Source organism: Apostichopus japonicus, chromosome 10 (assembly GCF_037975245.1).
Source record: "Apostichopus japonicus isolate 1M-3 chromosome 10, ASM3797524v1, whole genome shotgun sequence".
Classification (NCBI taxonomy): Eukaryota; Metazoa; Echinodermata; class Holothuroidea; order Aspidochirotida; family Stichopodidae; genus Apostichopus; species Apostichopus japonicus.
Genome location: NC_092570.1, coordinates 5439199 through 5462758, shown reverse-complemented (window position 1 = coordinate 5462758; position 23560 = coordinate 5439199). Strand labels below are relative to the sequence as shown.

At 38.7% G+C, this 23560-nt stretch overlaps 1 protein-coding gene across 5 annotated transcripts in view; it reads right to left on the bottom strand.

Moving 5' to 3' along the window:
* The window catches only part of LOC139975148 (histone demethylase UTY-like), a 90643-nt gene that overhangs the window by 16751 nt on the left and 50332 nt on the right, over positions 1 to 23560 (bottom strand). For 4 of the 5 annotated variants that reach the window (XM_071982792.1, XM_071982795.1, XM_071982796.1 and 1 more), the window contains 10 exons: positions 17500 to 17675; positions 13976 to 14010; positions 11359 to 11452; positions 9577 to 9802; positions 7679 to 7810; positions 5322 to 5450; positions 3980 to 4073; positions 3645 to 3836; positions 2462 to 2764; positions 257 to 1363 (listed from right to left, as the gene is read on the bottom strand). In XM_071982792.1, the coding sequence (XP_071838893.1) occupies positions 257 to 1363; positions 2462 to 2764; positions 3645 to 3836; positions 3980 to 4073; positions 5322 to 5450; positions 7679 to 7810; positions 9577 to 9802; positions 11359 to 11452; positions 13976 to 14010; positions 17500 to 17675 (2488 nt within the window). Of the gene's footprint in view, positions 1 to 256; positions 1364 to 2461; positions 2765 to 3644; positions 3837 to 3979; positions 4074 to 5321; positions 5451 to 7678; positions 7811 to 9576; positions 9803 to 11358; positions 11453 to 13975; positions 14011 to 17499; positions 17676 to 19527; positions 19986 to 23560 lie in introns of those variants that run through there. The other variant, XM_071982794.1, reaches the window with a different exon arrangement.

Sequence of the window (23560 nt, the reverse complement as noted above, 5' to 3'; positions counted from 1 at the left end):
ATGAAACAGTAAAAGAAAATAGCGAATATGGAAAAAGTTAGATATTTACATATAAGACATCCTCCACCTCGCCACCCCCCCCCAATGGTCCTCTAAGAGGGAGAGGGAGAAAGGGACACTTGTTGAAAGATGGTGGCTATCTGATTAAAATTTTATTGTTTCAATTTCTCATCTTCCATTGTGAAATCTAAAGACAAGTAACTAATCAATGGATAAATCGTTAAATATGACTTGAAAATTTCAAGGTCCGACTTACGGGTCTGAAGGGACTATTTTCATCGAGATGGTTTGACATATCGATGTCACCGTTCATCTGAAGACCCGACAGTCTCTCAGGACTCTTCTCGATGATTCCGTTACTCTGGGCACTTAGGGATTGGCTTGCAGCATGATGGTTGGTGAGGAGAGGCGAAGACCCCGGCATACCGTGGCTGCTGTGCGACCTCGACTCTAGGTCTTCATCCCCTTCACCAGCATGAGTTTGGAATGCTTCGTGAGAATTGTTTACCGGTAAAGGGGTCTTAAAAAGTGATGACGGGTGGCTGTCCAACAACGACCCACCGGAGAGAGTTCCACCGTTTAAAACATTGCCACCTCCCCCACTATGACTGGGACTCTGGCTCTGCGGGGAGGTACCGCTGTACTGCGAACTCGCCGTGGTTCTACTTGGCGGCGGCGTCGAGTCCGCTGCACTGGACAGCTGAGCCAACATATTGTCTGCAATTTCCTGAGGTGATAACATTGCCCTCTGTTCTCCGGTCCCCGACCTGGACCGGTGGAACTCGGCCAGCTTCTGTGGTATGTCTGGATTCTGAGGAGCCACCACGTTTGGCGCTGGAAAGTCCACGGGGTTTTGAACTGGTAGAATAGTCGCCTGGGATTGACCAGAGTTGACGACGCTGGGCAAGGACTGAAGGGGCTTACTGAAAGATGTAATGGGCCCACCGGGGTGCTTTAATGATGAAATGGGACCGAGGGACGAGGCTAACGACCCTACAGCCTGGGTATCGAATGTTTGAGGTAGACCGTGCGACTTGGCGACATTAAAGACATGATTCATGGCATCCGTCCCAGCTACGCTGCACGCGATGCTCTGAGCATGGTGTTCATCTGCCACAGTACTACTAGGATTATATGCCCCCTGGGACATTACCGCACCCCCCGGGAGTCCATTCATCAAGGGCTGACCGACACCCATATTCAAGGTGGCTCCAGCTACGCTGGTCATGATGTTATCACTTATCCTTGACGAATTCCCTGGCTGTGAAACAGTCAGCATCTGCTGCGGCGTCCTATTAACACTTGTTCCGTGACCTGAAGTTGGTAGTGAGTTTTCAAGGTTCTGAGGATCCATTCTTGCCATCTGTACAGAAAGGAAGGGAGATGTAAAAAACTTTAGACAAAATAATGTTTGCAAAATATACTAAGGGGGTCGGCATACTGAAGTTTAGACTTACGACTAGTGCACCAATAGGTGCAGTAGCTCACAACAGGATTATCATTTGGACAAGTGTGTCCCAATGAAATGAACCTAATTAGCGTCAAAACAAATAAAATTTAGGCGCCAGCATTTTGTATAACTCGCCTCCAGATGCCACCTAAACCAACTGAGTGTTTGACTGGATGGTGCTTTCCGAGTAGTATTACTGCGTTCCCCTATTTTCGTGCCACCCTTATTTTAGTGCCACCCTTGTTTTCGTGTAAAATCACATACAGTGTTAAGCCTACGTCTAATTTAGACTAAGCTCTAGCCTAACTGCATGAAAATTAGGGTCTTCATCCTACCTCCATACTAAGTTGCACTATAGACTAGAGTAACCTATATAGGGGAGATTTTGTTTGATTCATAATTTGCAATGAGGTTGCTTGATTCCACAATCTTTTCATGTTCTCTGAGCTTCAGCAGACATTAGTATATATACATATTAACAAAGTATCTACTACCCAACCACAAACATATATGAGATCATTCTTGTGTTGTGTTGTGGCACATACCACTAAGGAAAGGGGGTAAACTTAGCTACATTTACTAACCATATCAACAGAAGGCTGGCAATACACCACCCAATTGATACAGAAATAAGCAATGGTGTCGTGTGCAAACACTATAAACAATTTGTTTGCGGAAACTACTAAGTATTACCAAAAATTACCATTGTTTTATCACTTCATGATCTGTCATGAGCAAACAGGAAAAGTTCAATCTCCCAAAAATTTCAGATGGAAAGAGTAAAATAACACAAAAATGCTGAAAAAGTTTGACAAACATCTGGAACTCCATAACCTCAGACACAGTAATGTGTGTTCGCTAAAAATCAATCACTACATATGGTAAGTCGCTCCCTCATATTTGCGAGCCAAATCGATCAATAAATCAGTCATTGATCGTTAAACATCGTTGATCACTGCTAGCCCAAATTGAATTATTATATCCGTCATCTTTTAGGTAAAAAAAACATACCTGCTTTTGATGTTCCTGCATAACCCAAAAGGTCTGTTGTAGATGCTGCAACATTACCAGCTGTTCTGGGCTGAGGGTTGTCTGGTTCTGATGAAGATGATGCATCAGTGAGATCTGATGTGGATTGAGATAGGTTACGGGCGGCTGCTGCTGCTGGGAGGGAGGAGGGTGCTGCTGAGGGGCTTGCTGTTGCTGCTGTGGGGGTGTACTACTGGCTACTGTGGCAGATGCTTCCTGGGATATCGGTTGACCAGTATTCTGTAACTGTCTACGCTGCAGTAACTCAGCCACAGATGTGGAAGACTGTTTTATGTGTGAAAAACAAAAATAACAGACAGATGGTCAAACTCTAGGATGAATACGTCTCTGGTAATAATAAGCGATACTTAAATATTTCTGAATGATCTGACTTCTTCCCAAACGGGGTATTTAACCGATCATCTGAAAGGATCACAAAATTTTTCGGATAGAGTAATATCTCTTTTCAAGTTTACACAGACTGTGTGAATTCATCTGTGAACATTCACCGACAAGAGCAACATTCATTCGTTGAATCAACTTAAGGAAAGTTTACTTCCGTCTTCAAGTTAACGCTACCAATCTTGTGATGCATATTGTAAGCAATGACTTATATGGAATTTACTCCAAATTGGTTAAAGAAAGCAACATTTAAAAATGAGCTACCCTATTGTGCTAATGTTAAGTCAGCAACCCATCAATATTGACAGAAGAGAAAAGCTTTCTTCTTTATACTCGAAAAACTTTGACCCCCTGATCTCTCCATCTTTCCAGATTTTGACATAAATTGTACCTCCTATCAACCATCATACGGATTCATTTTCAATGAAACTTTCTCCACAGTGTCATCACTTGCAAGTTAAAGAATTTCCCTCTTGTAATTAGTGGTATTTACCACAACTCGCAACAATAAACATGTTTCACCCTTCTCTTTTCTGAATGAATGAAACTGACTTAACAGAATATGCTTAAATTATATACATCACCCATTTTCTCTAAACCTTGCCACACGTCCAACCCTCCTACTCATTTCCCAACCCTCCATCAGATCTCGCCCACACAGTCATCTTTCTTTGGTTAACTTGAGGTAACTTAAGTTTTGTGGATTTTTGAAGGAATAAGATGGTTTTCCCTCTGTTTTTTGTGTGTGTTTCTCAAACTTTACCTTCTTCTTTCCTGAGGGGTTTTTCTTCTTCTTAGTCCCCTTTTCTGGAGGACCTTGGACTGGCTCAGGGGTGGGCTGGTTGGGGCCATTAGGCTGACCCAGGGAGCTGATCTGGTTATTTGCTGCTTGCTGGACTGGGTAAGGCGGGGGGTGACCTTTACTGACAACATTAGCTGGATGCATCATCCTGGTCTGCAAAGTCAAACGGGGCGAAATGAAATGTTGATATTTCTCACGATAATTGCACGAAATATCAACGGATCGACGAAAAAAACGATCAAAAACACAGAGATCCTAAATGATTATGCAGTGGGAGAGGTTAGCAAAACCCTTACCTGTTGCATAGCAGCCATGTTGCCTTGTCTTGAAGTCAACTCAGCAGGGATGGGAAGGCTCCATGCTTCCTCAATACTTGGCAAGGTTTTGGATCTGTGAGTGATTACCAACGGACAAAAAAATAAAACGGTTTGAAACGGTTCTCATTCTATCGGGGGGCGAGGCAACCACCATAGTACCCGGACGAATTTCATAGTTGGAAAGCAAACTTTAGTCTAATGTCTAAAAAATGTCTAACACAGTTTTGTGGGTACAAATAGTTCCTCCCTTTAAATCATTAAATATTTAAAAATACCTCTGAGGTGGTCGAAAGTGCAACTTGTTGACATTCCACTTTTGCTTTGTTTCCAATCGGACGATTGTTTCATTTTCCTGCTACCTGAGAACTTCGCTTCGTTAACAAAGACATTTTCACACTCGATGGTTTCAGTTCTATTTTTAGGGTAATGTACGCTATCATAAAGTTATCTGTTGTCTAGTTTGCACATGCTTACCTCAAAAGTTGTTATGACAACTAGTTAATAGGTAACCTTACTACAGTCTGCAAACAACATGCTTTATAGAACAATACTACAACCAACTTCACGGGGGAGGGGGGCACAAAAGAAAAGCTAAATAAACAGTTTCCAAATTCTGGGTTTCCTTTTTTTAATTCAAGAAGCACAAGGTTAGTGTTATTGATTACAGAATTAACAGAACTTTTAATTAATATTTTCCATTCGTATGGTGACATCACTCACAAGTGCTTACAATTATTGCAATTTCAAAGAGAGACAAGTCATGTCTCATGTATGGTTACATCAGAAATAGGATTTAAAACAGCATTTGTGCTGATTTTTCAAAAAAAAACCAAAACACAATCGACTGGATTTTGTATTTACTCGCTGGGTGGGGAAATGTCACTTGTTAAGCTTGATTACTCCGGGGATCTTTTCAACGAATGTCAAGGCAGCAAATTTTCAAGTTTGGTTTTTGCAACTGACTAATTCCAATACTATCATGTCAAAGGTTTCAGTGCAAAAATTTGTTGAGGACTGAATCACAATCACAATCATTACCTCCCGATTCAAACTTTCTTTCTAGTGAAAACTTATCGAATGTAATGTAGACTTTGATCAAGTCTGAGAAAGAACTGTCGACCAGATACATTTCTTTGAGTTGCAATCGGTTGGAATTCAGTTGCAATTCGGTTGCAATACGGTTGCAATTCAGATGCAAATGACCCTTTGTTGATTGATTCGATGGTCAACAATCAAACAGGGTTTGTATCAAATGTCAGCAGAATATCTCTACATGAGAGCAATCCTATGTATGGCCCAGGCAGGACGTGTAAATACTCACTTGTTTTGCATGTGCGGTGGAGGCATACTGTTCATCTGCGCTTGCATGAGTTTGATACGGGCAGTAAGGGTCGGGTTGATGCTGGTTTGAGAGGTTTTAGAAGCATTTAGGTAACAAGTCAATGCATCCCTGCAAAAAGATGAGGAGGAGAAGAAAAAAAGAGAAGAAATTTGTGTAATAAAGTGCAGTACCAGAGAGATTATAACATTTAAAGCACATCATAATATGGAAATACCATCTTTAGAAACCCCATCTTTAGAAACCCCTGGATTTACCTTTCTCATTCTAACATCTGGATAATTGATTTATATCTCAACAAAATACTGATACCTAACATCTGGAAAGGTTGTAGGGTTCCCGGCCTTGATTGGCTAGACTAATGTGGGTTTTTTCTTTTATCCAGGAGCGAGTCATGGTTTTCCAAATCTCAAATGGTCTTCCAATCGTAAAAAATCGAAGAGAAAAAAATAAGGCTAAAATTTGTTAAACATATTCAACCAAACAGACCAACATTAAATACCTACCTTACCATACAGATTATAAACCTTCCTCCTACTCTGTTCACCTTTTAACTCGCAATGACAAGACTGCTTTCCTCTCCTATATCACAGATTATTCTTACAGCAGTGTGCTATCTTCAACTTCACACTAATCACATGACTATGTTTCACTCCCCACTACATTCATTCAAGTATTGCACAGTAATAACTCGCAATGACAAGATTGCTTTCATTATCCTAAATCACAGATTATTCTTACAGCAGTGTGCTATCTTCAACTTCACACTAATCACATGACAATGTTCCACTCCCCCCACTAGATTCATTCAAGCATTGCACAGTAATAACTCGCAATGACAAGACTGCTTTCATCTCCTATATCACAGATTATTCTTACAACAGTGTGCTATCTTCAACTTCACACTAATCACATGACTATGTTCCACTCCCCCCACTACATTCATTCAAGCATTGCACAGTAATAACTCGCAATGACAAGAACTGCTGTTTTCACCTATATCACAGATAATTCATACAGCAGTGTGCTATCTTCAACTTCACACTAATCACATGACTATGTTACACTCCCAACTAGATTCATTCTAATACTGCACAGTAATAACTCGCAATGACAAGATTGCTTTCATTATCCTAAATCACGGATTATTCTTACAGCAGTGGGTTATGTTCAACTTCACACTAATCACATGACTTTGTTCAACTATTGCACAGTAATACCTCCTACAAGGTCACTATGGAGTATTTTGTCTAGCCGCAAGAGTTAATTGGTAGTTACCACCACAATTGTTATAACAACAACAATAACAATTACAATAGTCTGCCACAATTATCGAAAGTAGACTGCTAATATGGTTTTTGTCAGGCTAAGGACTACAGTTGATGGCTTCTTATCTTTTATTGTAAATTCAAAAAAAAACTTAGTTGTACAGGATATTAATGAGTGAGTTGATACCTACCAGTCTCCATTGTACATATTCAATGTTGTTATGTAATAAAATTTCAGTGGTCATCAATATGTAGTTGGGACTGGATTTTCTGGTAGCAATCAACATAAATGATCTCCATAAACACTTACTGTACACCAAACTACCATCACAGTTGTGATTAACGTACACCTTTTTTACACTCTACGCGATCTAGCTTGCTAATTGACCTATGAATCAAACGCTTAAACCGGTTCTATTCTTTGGCACACCTCTGTGATCAATGGAGTCAGCTCGGGCTCATTCAGTTGCAAAGCAATATCAAGAACAACGAGATTTGCAAATGAAAAAAAAAGGTTGAAAGATTCATTTCTCTCAACAATACAGTGGAAAAAGCATTCATTCTGGTCTTTTTGCCGGCATGTATTTGGTTCCCAGTCGATGACAAAACACACGATTAAATGGCCTGACAATGTTACACTGCGCAAACTGCCGCATTGTCTCCAGGCAGACTGGCTGCCTACATTGTGTTTGTACTGTAGACTCCAGCAATTACACCAGTGGAAGACGGTCTGTATGATAAATACGAGTAGTGTGCAGTAGGGAGCAGTACCTGCACGGCAACAATTATCCAGAAGCTGGTACGGATATTTATATCCTTCTAGTCACAAGTCTATGTAATACTACGTCTCTAGTTCGAGTCAGGTACTGAAACCAAGGACAAGTCATAGGGGAAAGCTGTAAATTTTGAAGGTAGTTTGAAGTTTCAGTTCAATAAAAGGGTTGACTGGGAGTGCAAAGCACTGTCTGAAGGGAGGGGGGGGGGGGTGTATAAGAGTAACTTTAACGTCTCCTCTCGTTTGGGGAACGGGAAATGTTCCAGACAGACGTAGTAATTTAAGTTGTCCCTTACCGTGGCTGGCTGCAGGCTTCATACAGGATGCCGAGATCTGTCCAAGCTGAAGTGTGAGACTTGTCAAGTTGTACAGCACAGATGTAGGCCTGCAGTGCATCCATAGGCTGGTTCTGTTGCTGATAGAGAACCCTGAAGAAGAAGAAGATGAAGATGAAACCCAATTTAATTGGCAAAACTTCCCAGGGCACTGCCGACGAGACTTCAAGGGCAAGTCGGGGAGCATTAGTGCAGGGCTGAGAGCATGAGTAACATGCACATAATCTTGCACTGGTATATACTGTACACAGTAGATTTCGAGGATGAGTACAAATCTACACCTGAGAGGAGTACGAGTACAGGGTACTATGATAAAATGAGACTACGGAGTAACTTCAAAGTCTGATGCCAGATCTCCTTTCGATACTAGTCTTGTAAACATACAGTATGTGTCATCCTAACACGCCATCGGATTATCACATCTTCTTTGGATACCTGTCCATAACCCCCCCCCCCTTGGATCCAAATTTTAATCCCTGATATGATACAGGGAGTCACCATTATTTTAAGGGGTCGCCAATATGGAGAGTCGCCCAAAAATTCCGAAGAGAAGAAAAAGAGATGCAAAAAATTGCCAACATTTGTGGGGGGGGAGGGAATTGGGTCAAAATTTTTTGGCGGAATTATGCACTTACAAGCGCCAAAGAATAACAACACTTTGCAACTAAACGTGCAAATAATCATGTAAACACTTTCTCAAGGGGGGATGTCTCCTCTGCAGATACATCTTCCCCCCGCCAACCACACATTTGCCACTGGAGGCTAGCTAACCAAGATGATGTCAAAATTGGGGTCACTAAGGGGAAAAAAGTCTGACTACCTAGTTAGTAAATTATCTGTAGGGTTACAACCATCTGGCTACTCCTAACTAAAAGAGACTTTATTAATAGGATGAAAGAAGTATCGATATATACCACAGTACCAGGAAATAGAAAAAAAACTGAATGCGCGTAGTGTTTCTACTACAGCTATTCCAGCTTTCAAGATTATCATAGCTCTAACATATACGCTAAATCTCTGGAATACCCCTCGAATGCTAAATTGATGGTCAGTTTCTCAGTACAGGCCTAAATGTTAATGTTTACAACATTGTTTTATTACATTCAAATAGCACAACCTAAAACATGTTCTTTCAACTTCATATATACACAACAGAGCATACTTTGATGACACCCAAAAACCACTTTGTATTCAACAAAAATGTGCAATACTTTGTAGAAACTTTCATCAGTCAGAAAAGGGATATGGTTTTCGCATTTATTTATATTTTATATTGCATCTGAGGAACGGATCTAATGTGACAAACATTTCACACTGCATTTGTAGGGCATCAAAGCAGCAATTCTGTACATATATTTTGATACTCATAAACTATGACCCTGGTCTATGCTATGCATTTAGGGGATATTCCAGTCGGAGAAAAAAAGCCCTGGATCTTTCTACATGTTTGCTAGGTTATTGCCACATCATCACAAGCGTTACTCCGAATTACATTTAGGGAAATTCCAGGGTGTGTTCTTTTGTTTTTGGTCATATAACCACGCCATTTACACCTAAATATTAGTCACAGCATCTGATCCGGGATGTCATAATGGCACATTACTTAACATTTTAATGAACATAATCTTATATATTCACTATATTTATACACTCAATCTTTGCGAATAAATATAAAAATCATGATGGTGGTCGTCTTCACCTACTAGTACAGAAAAATTTGCATCATTTTTTCTTCTTCTTTTAAACACTAAAATTTGACCAAAGGAACATTCCTTTAAATACTTGGGTCACAGGCACTCCAGAAATCCGTTATAGGCATGTACAACTTCCTTACAGGTGTGACTCCATTTTATGCTTACCCTATGGAGCACCAAGTGTCTGCATTGGCCTCCGATTTGTCTATGGAATGCCGATAGGAGACAAATGCTTCCTGGACTTTGTTCAGAGATGAGTAACAACGGCCCAGAAAGTACCAGGTCTGACCGCTATTGGGATCAATCTCGAGTGACCGGTGTAGGCACTGTATAGCTTGATTTTCACGGGTAGTCTTGTCACCAACTTGCTCGGAGGTGTGATGCAACCAGCCTGCAAAAGGTAATGGGTCAATTTTCAGCATTACATTTACAGGGTACACTGACCAAAAGGAGGGGATGGTTATTACCAAAAACCTGGACAAAAATACCACCATGTGTGGTGGGTTAAACTAAGATGTCTGAAAAGGATGAGGTTGAACAGCTTTGCATTCATTATCTTCCAAAGCACAATCCTCTATTTATAGCATGCGAAAGTAATGAAAAAATTTGAAACTTTGATATTCGATAAAAAAACGTTTGTTTCAAGTTGCTGAAGCTGTAAACATAGCTGTGTCACTGTTGTTAGAAATCTAGAAAGTTACAACAGAGTACATGTAAACCTTCCTAGAAAGCAAAGAGAAAGTTAACCATTGGTAATCTTTTACTCCGTTTGTTTCAAAAGTTTCGCTTTAAATTCGAGCAGCCTTTTTTCCACGAATTTTCCGGCTCACAGAATGCTCATAAAAACAATTGTATACGTGCAGTAATGACAGTCTGCATAAGTCAGAGTTGCATAGCTTCCAGCCAATTTTTATTTCATTTTTTTTTTTTCTTTTTGAAATGGCAAATTTCAATTTGGGGGGGAGGGGGTTGGAGGGGGAATCCAAGAGGGACCCAGAACATTTGAGGTTTGTGTCACCACCGTCCCCTCTCCACACCCCCTCCCCCAATCCCTTGGCGACCCCACTGGTTGAAAGTGACACTATTAAACACAAAGAGATACATACACATACATAAAGACCCAACATATTCATTCTCTACAACTTAATTGACTCATCCTGAATGTAGCCACGAAGAGAAGGCACCAAGAACCACAGAAAAACTACCCTTGTCTCACAGACACTACCAGATTCAGACACAAACCTTTTGTTTTGGTGAGATGCTCAAGAAATATTGACAGGGAGTGCAAAAGTATGACAGGTACACAAAGGAAATTTGAAATTCTTGGTAACTTCTAAAGTTACCAAAATGAAACACATTTTTGATGAAGTTTTATTACATCGGGTGCTATAAGATATCTTTTCTTCTATCCTGTCAGAGCTATCGATTTCACACTAAAGAGCAAGAAAATTGAGAAATGGTTACTACACAGCAGCACTCGTGCACTTAAATCCCCGAGGGAAATGGGCTTCCACCACAAACAGTTTAGGCATGTAACCTGTGAGCATCTCTTGTTTTCAGGAGCGAATTTTTATCCTTCTCCTTCTCCTCCTCAGTCACGCTGGCCGCCAGACAAAGAAGTCGGCAAGACAATGACTTAAACAGGCCAATTCCTAGCAATATGATAATAGACATGGTTTCTTTTGTCCTCTTCCATCCTTTTGTCTAGAACTAGCCACAGCAGAGGGGAGGCGTGAATACTCCAGACAGAACAAGCCTGCAACAATGGCTCGCTTCAGAACATATTCATGCATTGTATAGAATCATTCAGAACCTAAGAGAATGGATCTGTCTGTAATATATTCACTGTTAGTTATCATAGGGAAACCAAAACAAATTCCATGTAATGCAATTTGAGGTGGATAAGGGGGGATTGGGGAGGGGGACTGGAAAAACAATTTGACTTACCAAGCTGTCTATGCACGGCACACTTAATGGGGTCAGCTACGGGGCTCACTGTCAAAAGTTCTTGGTAACCCTCTTTGGCAGCTTGGTGGTTACCCTGTAGGAATATCAATAAATAGGAATACCTTTATGGAAAAATTTAAATTTACAAACAATCATGTCCGATAGTCACTAAATCACAAAACCTATCATCCACAATAATACTTTGAGGTAACTGCTGTCTTTGCTTTTATCTCTGCGTGGAGATGTGTCAGGTTTTGTTCTTGTCTTGCACATACCCTCCTCATTCTCATCTCCCCTCTTCTCCCGACCCTTCCCTCCCCTCCTCTTCAAACTACATGAACTGGAAGTACCCAAGTAGCAGATATTTCGCTATGTTTCCATTACACTACCACTCATCTTACATCTTGTTACACTTATGAGCACAGGTCTGTTATAGTTTAGAATAAGCCCCCCCCCCACCCCTCCTCTAGAGTTTTATGAGACCTAAGACCCTAAAAATCCTTACCCAGCTCTGCCCGCAACCCCCCCCCCCCCCCAACCTCTTGCAAACATACCTCTCCACACATGCTACCCAAAATCATTCTTGACAGCTAAGTAGAACAGTTAACTTTAGAACATACAAGCTCGTTATTATACTGGACTAGAAGGGCTACTGTATTTTTTCAGCACTTGGTTATCTTAGATAAAAAATATTTACCATCAGAGAGGTAATTGTGGTGAATTTATTGTCAATTATGTTTTTGTCATGGGGGGTAACTGGTTTTCCAATTTGACCAATGTCAGAACTGGTATTTAACCACCATGGTTTACTTATGAGTGACCTATGCATTAGGGTCAGTCAGAGGTTACCCTGCCCTCATTAAGAAGACCCCCTGCTGGTTGCCATTTCATGTTTCTTCAAGGACGTGACTTGCAGAAAAAAAATTAACGAATTTGAGATACAGAAAACGTGTTCGTTAAAAACCATGCTTCGCTGCAATTATAAAAGATACTGTCAGTCTATCTTTTTTTGTGAGTTATGGTAGAAAATGTTTTCTTTCAGGAGATGAAAATAGCCAAATATGTCACTTTCAAGTAAACCACTGTTAAAGACTTGACATGAATCATCTTTCATAAATCATCTCCTATGGGGACAATCTTAGCAAGAGGATTTGTCCTATGGGGTTTCAAACTTTGAACCACAGCCTCACCACTGTGGCAGAGGCACTGAGCTCAGGAGCAGGATACATCCTTCAGGATGATTTTTTTTTTCTGGTTGAACGCCTGAACAACAAAATTTGGTTGCCCCAAAATATGAAACAAAATAACAATGACCAATATGTGAACCGTGGGAGAGTTGTATGTAGGGTTTGGTGAATAAAACCCCCAGCTTTGGGGGGGGGGGTGTTTCCCTTTTATCAGTTTTAGCTACTTGGGAGTATATAGTTACAAGATGTTTTACTTGATGTAAACGAGTTATCAGGTGGACAACCACCGCAGCTGATTATGGTCGTCTGAACAAGAAGATTGGTCATCTTGGACTATCGGATGACTGCACTACCATTAAAAAATTTGCACTGTCAAGTGTTACTAACTTTTATAGGATAAGTAGATGAGAAAGCACGTAAGTTTTGCCGAGTCAGTGTAAGAGAAGAGAGAAGATGAGAGGTTCATCCAAATCATGACATGAAATGTCGCTTGATAGATAAAAATGTTTGTAAATCGTTAGCAACAAATATCTCCGCAAATCTTCCGCTGAGAGAGGATGGACTGAAAAGTCGACTTGGCCCTAAACCCAGACTGATATTTATATCCATAACTAAATAAAGACAGTTCCCTTTTATGGCAAATTTGACCTCTCTGGACTCTACTATCTTTTCAAAGTAATGCCCTGCTAACTAACTCTGGCATTGGAGACAATGACCCTCCCTAAGGGCGAGCATATGTGGTCACGGTTTGTCAGCGATTCAAAGCCCTATGTCAGTTTAGTCCATTTAGAATAAAGCCATCTTAAAAGAAGCAGAAATAAGAGATCAGTTTTAAGTCCAAAGTGAGATGTAGGTCAGCTCTTACATGGCATAGGTTAGAGAGAATGGTGCATAGCTCAAAGGGGGAGTAAACAGCTAATGGAAGGCATGGTAGTCTAGCTTTGAGAAAAGGACTTTGAGTCAACAGTAAACAAGTCTAAGGCATACACCCTGCACAGCCAGACAACTAGGTATGTACAGGCAGAACCAACCTTAGAGAGGTATATATTTACTTTTCATGATATCGTATAGATACTCTTAGCTGTAGGACTATACCACAATTCTGGAATGATAACTTTGGGTTTTTTTTAAAGACAGGTATATTCTGACAGATATGAACTACAGGGTAGAGCGTGTAATGTCATCTGACTGTCATCCGTCCTTTGAAGGACAATCAAAATTACCTGGCTCAAAATTAGCAATTTCTGATAACAGCATCGACTTTAAGCACATTGAAAATGGTATCAACTAACTTCACTACAGCATCTGGGATCAATTCTTAACTAAGTTCTATTGTTGATATACATATATGTATATATATATATATATATATACATATATCTGTATTCTGATCACGAAAAGCTTTTCATGAATAATTTAGCATGACTTACCTGAACTTCTTGCAAATGAGCAATGTGGAATTTTACTGCAAAAGAAAGGTGAAAAAAAGTATGTTAAGTTGCAGATAGAAGACAACTGATATATTTACTAAATATTATCAACAATGTATGATGTGAAAAGAACAGTTAACTCCTTGAGCACTTTGGTCGACGGTACCAGTGGAATGAATACCTGTCTACTGCCACCTACAACAGAAACACCCAGGAGGTGAAAACACGACGAAACTTACTAGTTTAGATATTTACGAACAAATATTGTTACCCGTCTCTGATACATATGCAACCCAAACTACTCTGGCCTAACCACTGGTATTTAAATATTCTTGCACAGCGCCCCCAATGACCCGCTTGATCCTCCTTCATCTTGATCTACCCATACCGAGTGAAGGTAGCTAGCATTCTAATCGTTTTAACATTGCTAATCATTAGCCAGCAGCCTATGCCACTTGTCACTTGTTAAAGCCAGCTGTATTTAGACAGAGACAATCATTCCTCTAGCTTCATTTACACATTTACAGGGTGACTCTACATCATGACACAATCGGCGCACAGGCTCTTTCCCCACTTGTGTTACACTGTATGGACGTTATAGATATAACTACTGTATCTATCTATAAACATGAAAACATCAACATGTCATTTCGATTTGTCTAGATGTCCCGTTCGGCTTGGTAAAATTATTCACTTATAGTTTTGAACCAGAGATGTCATTTAGATTACTAGGGGTTGCAGTGCAAAAATGTTATTGGTTCTTAGGCTACGGTAGAACTGAGTGCCTATGTACAGGAGACAGGTAAGAGAGGAAATAACTGTCAGACCCAATTCTTATGTGTGGAGTAACCTAAGCTGGCTATGTGTACCTATCACATGTGGCGGTGTGCTCAGACAGGTCAAATGTCGAAGTTTGTTATACAAAAATACTTCACAAATCATTAAATGCAAACAAGTAGGGTAACAGAAATTTAGTGCTATTGATGAGAGAGAAGGATACCCGCCAAATGCAAACAAGCAGCTGCCATTCAATTATTATGAACGAATTCAACCTACGCCGATGTAGTAGGTTGAGTCATTGAGATAAAATAGGTAACGGTAACCAAAACAATTATCAAATCACAAGGTTACCAGAGACCTCACAACGACCGACAATGTTTGTTAGACATACGGCACTCAACGAGGTCCGTCAGTCTGGGCGCCAACTAGTAAAGTACCGGAGTACTAGTCCAAAGTCTCCCCCCGATGATACCAACACTGTTAACTTAAACATGTAAACACTGCACACTGTCACATTAGGAAACACAGTCTCATTCTTCGCAAAACAACATGTTTGTTGCAACATGTTTGTTGCAACATGTTTGTTTACACAGCAGTGTGATTCCCCTTCCAGATATTTGTTTCTTTCAAAATAGGTCATCTACCTCAATCATCTATATGGGCACTTATTGCAAACATGAAACTTGGCCACCACCTACAAGAACCACGGTAACGCCTACAAGCCTGGCAAGCCCCGTTCCTTAACAAATATATCGAAGATTTTTTTGCTTTGTGGCTCTATGGACGTCGTCAGTCTCGTAGTCAAATTTAGCCAATGTTAGAATTCAATTTGCATTGCTCTATTACCCTACTACTAGTACACAGTTTGCTCTTGGCAAATCCATGCATAGCAGTAGCAGGTTTATACTCTGCACACAAAATGCACCAGATGTCGTCTCGTCGTGTGAGCAGTAACGTTTCACAGACTAGGTCTAAATGTAATATCATCTTTAAGCAACATGAAGCCATTTTGAATTCAAATGGGATGTTACAGTACTTTAGGCAGTTTCATCACTAGTGGTGTGGTAATGGCATGCAGTCACACAAAGAGAGTCGGATTCAAGGCTCTCAATTGTTTGGCTTTTTAAAACCTAGGACTTGAAAGAAATCAAGTAGTTATTTATTAAATATAAAGTATTTATATTAGCCAAGCCTTTTTCATATATTTGGATACCAAGCTCATACTTCACTATGACAAACATTTAGGCATTGATGAAAGAATGTTAATGCTTCTGATAACTTCCATTTCTTAAACATTTTTCTGTCAAAACAAACAAATGTTGATCTCTAAAAGTGAATAAATCTGAGGTGTCAGTCCATAAAGGCCAAAAAAAATAGTAGTAGTAGTGAACTATTGCTTGTTCTCATACTAAAAAAGAACAGAAGCGAGGGGTAAAAAAAAAAAAAAAAAAACAATGGTTCTACACAAAGTTTTCTAGTTCCAAAACAAACCTCAGTTAATATATGACGTCACCACACAGGTTTTTTTTTGAGAGCACTATTGATTAAACACAGTACATGTATTGTACAATGCAATCTGGGAATTCCCCTTCTCTGTTTAGCATTTCTCTGTAGTAAAGTAGTCCCCAAGTTATTTCTGTTGTGCGGGTTAAAGATATCCTTTGTGCTTGTGTGTGATTGCAACAGTAAATATTGAAGGAAGAGAGTTGTGCAATAGAGCCAAGTACAATCATATCAATCAGTAATGGAGGGAGGAAACAAAGTGTGTCTCATAAATCCAGTTATTGTACTGATGAACTTTCCATGGCAGTTTTGTTTTCATATATTGGTAAATATTGGTAAATTGATATATATATTGGTAAACTGATAAATATATATATATATATATATATATATATATATATATATATATATATAAGAAACCTTTTCTAGGAGAATTTAACACAAATCTGTAAATGTTGTTACAGGTCATATAGACATGGTTTTAACATATATATGCAAACAGGTACCCTTTACACTGTATAAAAAAGTCACATGAATTTCCTACTTGAGTGCTGACTTAGCACTTGTCCCCATTTTTATACAGCTAAGTTAGCTAGAAACTGGCACACTGACTTAGCAAAATGTGTAAGTTCATATTTTTGGAAACTGGAAATTTATTTGCTGGGTTTTGTTCATTAGGCAATGTTCATTACAGAAACAAAAAAATGTGTATATATGAACTGTTTCAGTACTAGGATGAATGGTTTTCTTCTGTCTCTACTCCCCCTCCTCATTTCCCTCCCCTTTTTCCTCTCCTAAAGCAAACAAAACATGACTCTATCCTGTTAAAATTTCTCTTGGTAAAACCAGCTGGTAAGTTGGAATTAATTACAATATTAATTATAGTCTACGCATTTGATCACAAAACCACCAATCAAGGCAATCAGTACTTTTGAGGAAGGAATATTGTTCTCAGTTTGTAAAGATATCCAGCACAAATTTTTGTCTTCTCTTTTTTCTCGTATTTGAGTTTTACTTTTGCTTTTCCTTGAGTTAGTCTGTCTTTATGAGGCAACGTTAGATTTTATCGTATTAATTAACATATCCATTTAACTAAATGTGTATCTAATTAAAAATGCTATGTTAAAGAGCATAAAGTTACAAAAAAAAATGGGTAAAGTTTTGCCAGGCAGCAAAGAAGAAACATAACTCAAAGTTGGAAAAATTATAAAGACCTTGTATGACTATTATTAAGTACTTACTTTCTGGTTTAGACAAGGAGCAGATAGTATTATCGACAAGGGCGAGCTGGTAATGTTTTAGACTTGACTCATAGTCACCGTTCACTTTAAACATGTGACCCAAACGGAGATGAACTTCATTGGCACGGCTGAACCCAGAGTCTATGTACAACACCTGCTGGAAAGCTCGTATGGCCCTATAGAAGACAAAATGGAAAATGAAATAGGGTAATTATCGTCAATGAAATGCTTTTGCTTTCTTTAGTCACAGAATATAAATCTAAGTGTAGGAATCTGCTAGTATTAAACCAAAGCTTTATGAATGTGAGAACAGCTAAAACTGAAATGGTGTTATCATCCGGACAGGGAGAAACTACAAAGCGCATAATCCAATGTCTTCCTGAATGGAAGGAACAGAATCCTATAAATTTCAGAAGAACTTCTTTGTAAAACCGTCTCTCTGGAAAGGTCATCAGTATGCAAAAAACAGCCACAAAAATGCCAGAAATTCAACGCAACGGTCCCTCATTCTAAAAGTGCTACATTCATTTTTACTGCTACCGTCTAGTACTATATACTGTAGTACTATCGTCCTTCCTGAGACATTTGTCTAATTGGAGACATTTGTCAAATTGGAGACATTTTCAAAGTGTGTGAATAAACTGGAGGTGCAAGCCTCCAGGAAGGTACGTTTGACAAGTTTTGAGTAAGTTTTTAGCCTGCCGGGATTTGCTGTCAATACCAATGAGTCGATGATACAATATTTTTGCTGAATACTACTGTGTAGAGAGACTCTGCGCACTCATACACAAAAGCATACATATACAGACACTTACTGTACATACACATCTGTACACACAGAGATGAAGACAAACGACAATAATAATCTTCCTTTATTGCATGCCAACTTCAATACCAATGGTGTATGCTGATACTGTACTGTATGTTGAGCACAATCAGCTTACAACATCTGGCAGTGGCACATCACATTCTACTGTACCGTTTGATTCTAACCAACCAAGCTGGTGAAATTGAAGATTACAGTTATGTAAGAAAAAGATAAGAAATATCTTGATTATATTGTTTGACTGACTATCTGTAATTAGTTGTTGCCAGGTGGAAAGATGCAGGGCATTTCTCACAACAGAATAAAAAATGTGCACCAGCACCATTACTGGGACACCATAGATTACAAACACCGACGACCAGTGTTGAATAGTACTTGTCCTGTACAGTCAGTACAGCATGGAGCAACAAAAAATATTACTGATGTCATCGACTTAATGTCAAAAAATCTATTGCCAAGGTACAAATAAACCTTTAAAGCTTTTAAAAATACCAAACTCAGGGAATATTTTCTCCAGTATCACATTGCACAATCATTTTTTTTAAGGGTATGCTTAGCATTGTGGAATGTGATAGTGGATAACTTATAAAAAATACCAAACTCAGGGATATAATTTATCCAGCATCACGCATTGCACAATGCTAAATGCAAAATGGTCAAATTTCTAATACAAGTGCCAAGATGTACTATGTACTGTGTAACAGTTTTTGTGCACAGGAAGAACCATTACGCAAAATTTGAACACTAAAAAATTATTCCCTGAAAATGTTTCCTTGCCTTTCCCTCCCAGTATTTTTCTTTCTTACTTTCGACTTTGAGAATGTCGTTATAAACCTTCCCTACAGCAAGATACAGTACTGCTTTGTTTTTTGTTAAGGGTATACATTAAGTGTACATTCCTGAAATGACAATTTTGTATACTGTAGCTAGTGGTCCAGAAAAGCCAGAATGAGGAGAAGATTGAATATCGGTTTTAATAGCACAGCTAAGCAAAATTATGGCCATTCATTAACCTCTTTAATAAAATTTCTTATAAACACAATTTATGACCTAGTTTACAGAAAGCTATCCTAACACAGGAAAACACAGTACTGTGTACTTTTACCAATACAAATAGATACAGTTCTGTCTTGGTATTATTTACAGTATTACAAGTTTTAAGCAAAACACGCAACACAACGGATAGGTAAAAAAAATCAAACCTCTTCTCTGAATACACGGCCTCCTCTGCACAATCGCTACATTCCATTAAAAAAAAAATATGAAAAACGTTAATAAATATCCTCTGATTGACGACAGACCCGATCAATGTTTAATCAATAAAGCTTTCACTGTGAGTTAATTGTGAATACCCTGCGAATCCCATGTAACACTCTCTCGCACTGACTTCAGTAGATTAGTGCATGAAGATTCTCACGTTCTCTCCAGGAACAAAGGGAGGGAAGTACCCATCACACCGTGACTGAGCTTTTCCTAAATATAGACCGTGACAGAGAAACCTGATGACATCATCCACCCTTTGCTACACACACTGGCTTCAGTGACGTAGACTGTATTACAGGAAGTATTGCTCTGAAAGTTTGTCATACTTAAGGATGTAGGTAACGATACATTATCGTACCGAGAAGAAGAAACAAGACTCGAGTTATGAGTCAATTAAATCCCACGCAACTGAAATATCAAAAAAGATTGAGAAAACAAAAACATGCCCATAGGTGATTCGAGACACTGACAACTTCCGTGTGCATGGCCTGCTTTTTTTTTTAGTCCGTCTGGACTCATCATCAAAATCCTTCCGTTACAAATTAGCTACATGACGAAGCAGCATTTCCTATCATTTTCTTTGCAAGGAATAAAAGGTTGACTTTTTTTAATGTCACAACAGATTTTATGGTCATTGAGAAAACCTGTCAACATTTCAAAAGAAACGTTAACATCTAGCGGCTCAGCAAACTACTACGCTTTCAGTTTCACGTACTAACGGCTGTCCATCGATACATTATTTCTGATATGATATGATTTCCCTTAGACATATATGCTAAACATCAAATAATGGTCACTAATAATGAAACTTAGACACTTAATGGGCTAATTGAACACGCCCTCATTCTCTGTGAGTTACTTAATTTTTTTTTTCGAATCTCATTCCAGCCCTCGCCGTATGTATTTCTTTGCTCTGTTCCGATAGTTAGGAGAATAAAAAATCTAGAAAGCTTTTAGCACTTTTTTGGTTTGCTACATTTGGGGGCAAACCTTATGACCTCTCAGGTTAATGTCTAGTAGCATATCTAGTTTCAAGAACAAAGAACATTAACATCTCTGCATAAAAATTTGAGATTGTGACACAAGTCTACAAAGAGATGGTTATTACTGCAGTAGTAACTATATAACAGCACTGTACAACAGCTATTACACAATTAAGGAGCAGGAGCATTTGAAAAATGCAAGAAACATTTATCTTGCTTCACAATTTAACTTGAGAGTTTTACATTAAATTTGATGAAGATTATGTATAAGAATAAAATTGACTTGTACTGGAGATCGGATAAATGGACAATTTGAACAGCACATGTAAACTACAGTGTATGTGTATGCAATATCACAGTGTAACGTATGCCATCCAACATTTGACTTTTGATACATTCAATGTGAATGTCATGAATGGTAATGAACAGTGACAGCTGCACATACATTTCAACTTGTCCATCATTACCTACCTGTTGTGATTTACGAGTTAACGATTGAAAATTGAATGTGCAATGCACACAGTGATAAGATCATTTAAGCGATCTGAAAAAAAATTAACAATTTTTTTGCTGTCTCATTCAGGTAAGAAATAATCTGTTGTCGCAACAAGGAAAGAACTTATAGAAATGACTTAAAGAGCGGCCAGTCTATAGATGTTTTCTGATTGATTGATTTACAGTTAAGAGTTGAAAAGTTGAAGAAAAAAAACCCTAAACCAGTTACACAATTAAGTTTCATGCACTCACCAGTTTGGAATTTTTCAGAGGCTTGAAAACACTGTGTAGTCAAATTCTTCATGCGATTATAACAAACTGTACCAAAGAGGATGGCATCTTCAAGCATAAATCAATCTAGGCACATCACAATGTATTGATTCCTACCACATGCATACACTGTCCTGCAGTACCTAACTACACACAATACACTAATAACAAGCCCATTCAAGTTTGTTGTTTTCTTCTTTTCCAAGCCTCCAAAACCACAAGATTCCACTCCTTGGGTCTTATTTATATACCTCACTATTGAGAGGTGGCTGACCATTGAAAAGGGAGACAATAAACCAAGGATACCATCATTGGTTATTAGCTATAGACTCAATACATACACCCAGTACACACATACTTTACTATAGAATAAATACCACCAGATTCCACACACTGATTGCTTGAGTAACCAGCAAACACACACACATAGACTGGCTTACAGCTCAGAGACAGAGAGAGTGAGGAAAAAACATCAAAAGATACTAAACTAAGAAATGTTTCCAATCAAAGGAAAAGGGTGATTAACCTCCTGAGAGGCAAGATGAGTTTACCAGTGATGATGACACAAATGGCAGAGTAAAATTTAAAAAAAAGATTCCTCCAAAACTTTAGTTATTATGCAGCCAATCCTGAAAATAGTTATCCAATGGTTCTTCCCTGTGGCTGTTAAGAAGCTGCATGTGTGACAGCGATGAGAGATATGAGGATTCTCCAAATTAATTGGTAACTACTTTTAATCCATTAACAAACAAAAGTGGTAGTAGGTATTGACAAAAGTGGTAGTAGGTATTGATTCATGTATCTAACACAGCTAGTGCATGTTACCTAATCAAAAGCTTTGTATCTTTTGTTCAAATCAAACATTCATCACCAATCAGTGTGTTCAGTGTGTTTTCTCGCTTCTCAATCTTACAGTGAAAGAAATCACGTCCTTGACTGACTGTAACCTTTCAAGGTTTTCCTGCCCTGAGTACAAAGCTCAAAACAAGTAACAGCAATAGACCCATTCTGTACTCATCAAGGCCATCCATCCAGTCATGACCTAGCTCTCTTCATCTCATGACATTCATCTCAGAAAATGAGAGAATGAGAGAGAGAGAGAGAGGACAACTCTACTTGATGAGCATCACATGACATGTGTCAGGTACAGCAATAAAGATGGCTGATAGAAATGGATCATCCAGTATAGCATGAGGGAAATGTAAAAAAATCATCATCACTAATAAACTTGTGATGCCTTCTTGGGTGGGGGGTTGAGTTCAACTGATTGCATAATGTTATGTAACAGACTGAAAACATGTACAGTAGGATGACAATGCATAACTAATTCAATGCTGAAGGGAAAAATTGTGCACTTTCTTCTTGTAATTTTTTGCTGAATAATCTTTTAATTTACACCAGTATAGATACAGATAATGTCAAATCTGAGGACGGGTGACATGACCATTCGATGCTCTTTCATTAACTCGACATTATAACTTACTTTATGTAAAAGCTTTGCATTCAAGAAGTTGGCAAAAATTTATCAGCAAACACGTATTGAGACTTTAATAGTTAGTGTACAGTAGCTGGCAGATCAGCAAGCAGTAAACCATGAAGTCACAAACTTAAATTACTATATACATATTGTCGTCATGGTTGCATCTCTCTCTCTCTGTCTCTGTCCTTGCTCACACACAACGAGTCCTACTACTTTATCTCTCATTTGTTTCTTTTTATATTCTTTTTATCCTCTTTTCATATTCTTTCAAAAACTTATAGGTCATAAAACTAGTACCTGTGGTCAGTAGGAATAAAAATTGTCCATAACTTATAATTGTTACAAAACCTAAGGTTACATACAGCCCAAGGAATTTCAGCTACGTACACCTAGCCTAGTTTATCAAAATTATAGATCTGCATATATTAAAGTAATGATTGAGTATTAACAAATCCATGCATGTCTTCATGGTAATTCGATCAACATTTATGTCATCGACTGATGAGGGGGGGGGGGACTTTTTGCTCGAACCATCCCAAAATACTCTATTTGACGTTTATTATACGAATAACCTGACTAATTAGTCCACATCGACGGTGAGGAAAATCATTGAACATTGCAACAGACTCATTGTCAGATACCTACTGTAACAAACGAGGTAACGGCGGCTATCAAAATGTGTCCGTCGATATCCGTCGACGGATATGTATCCGTGGATATCTAATGGACGGTTTACACCCACTT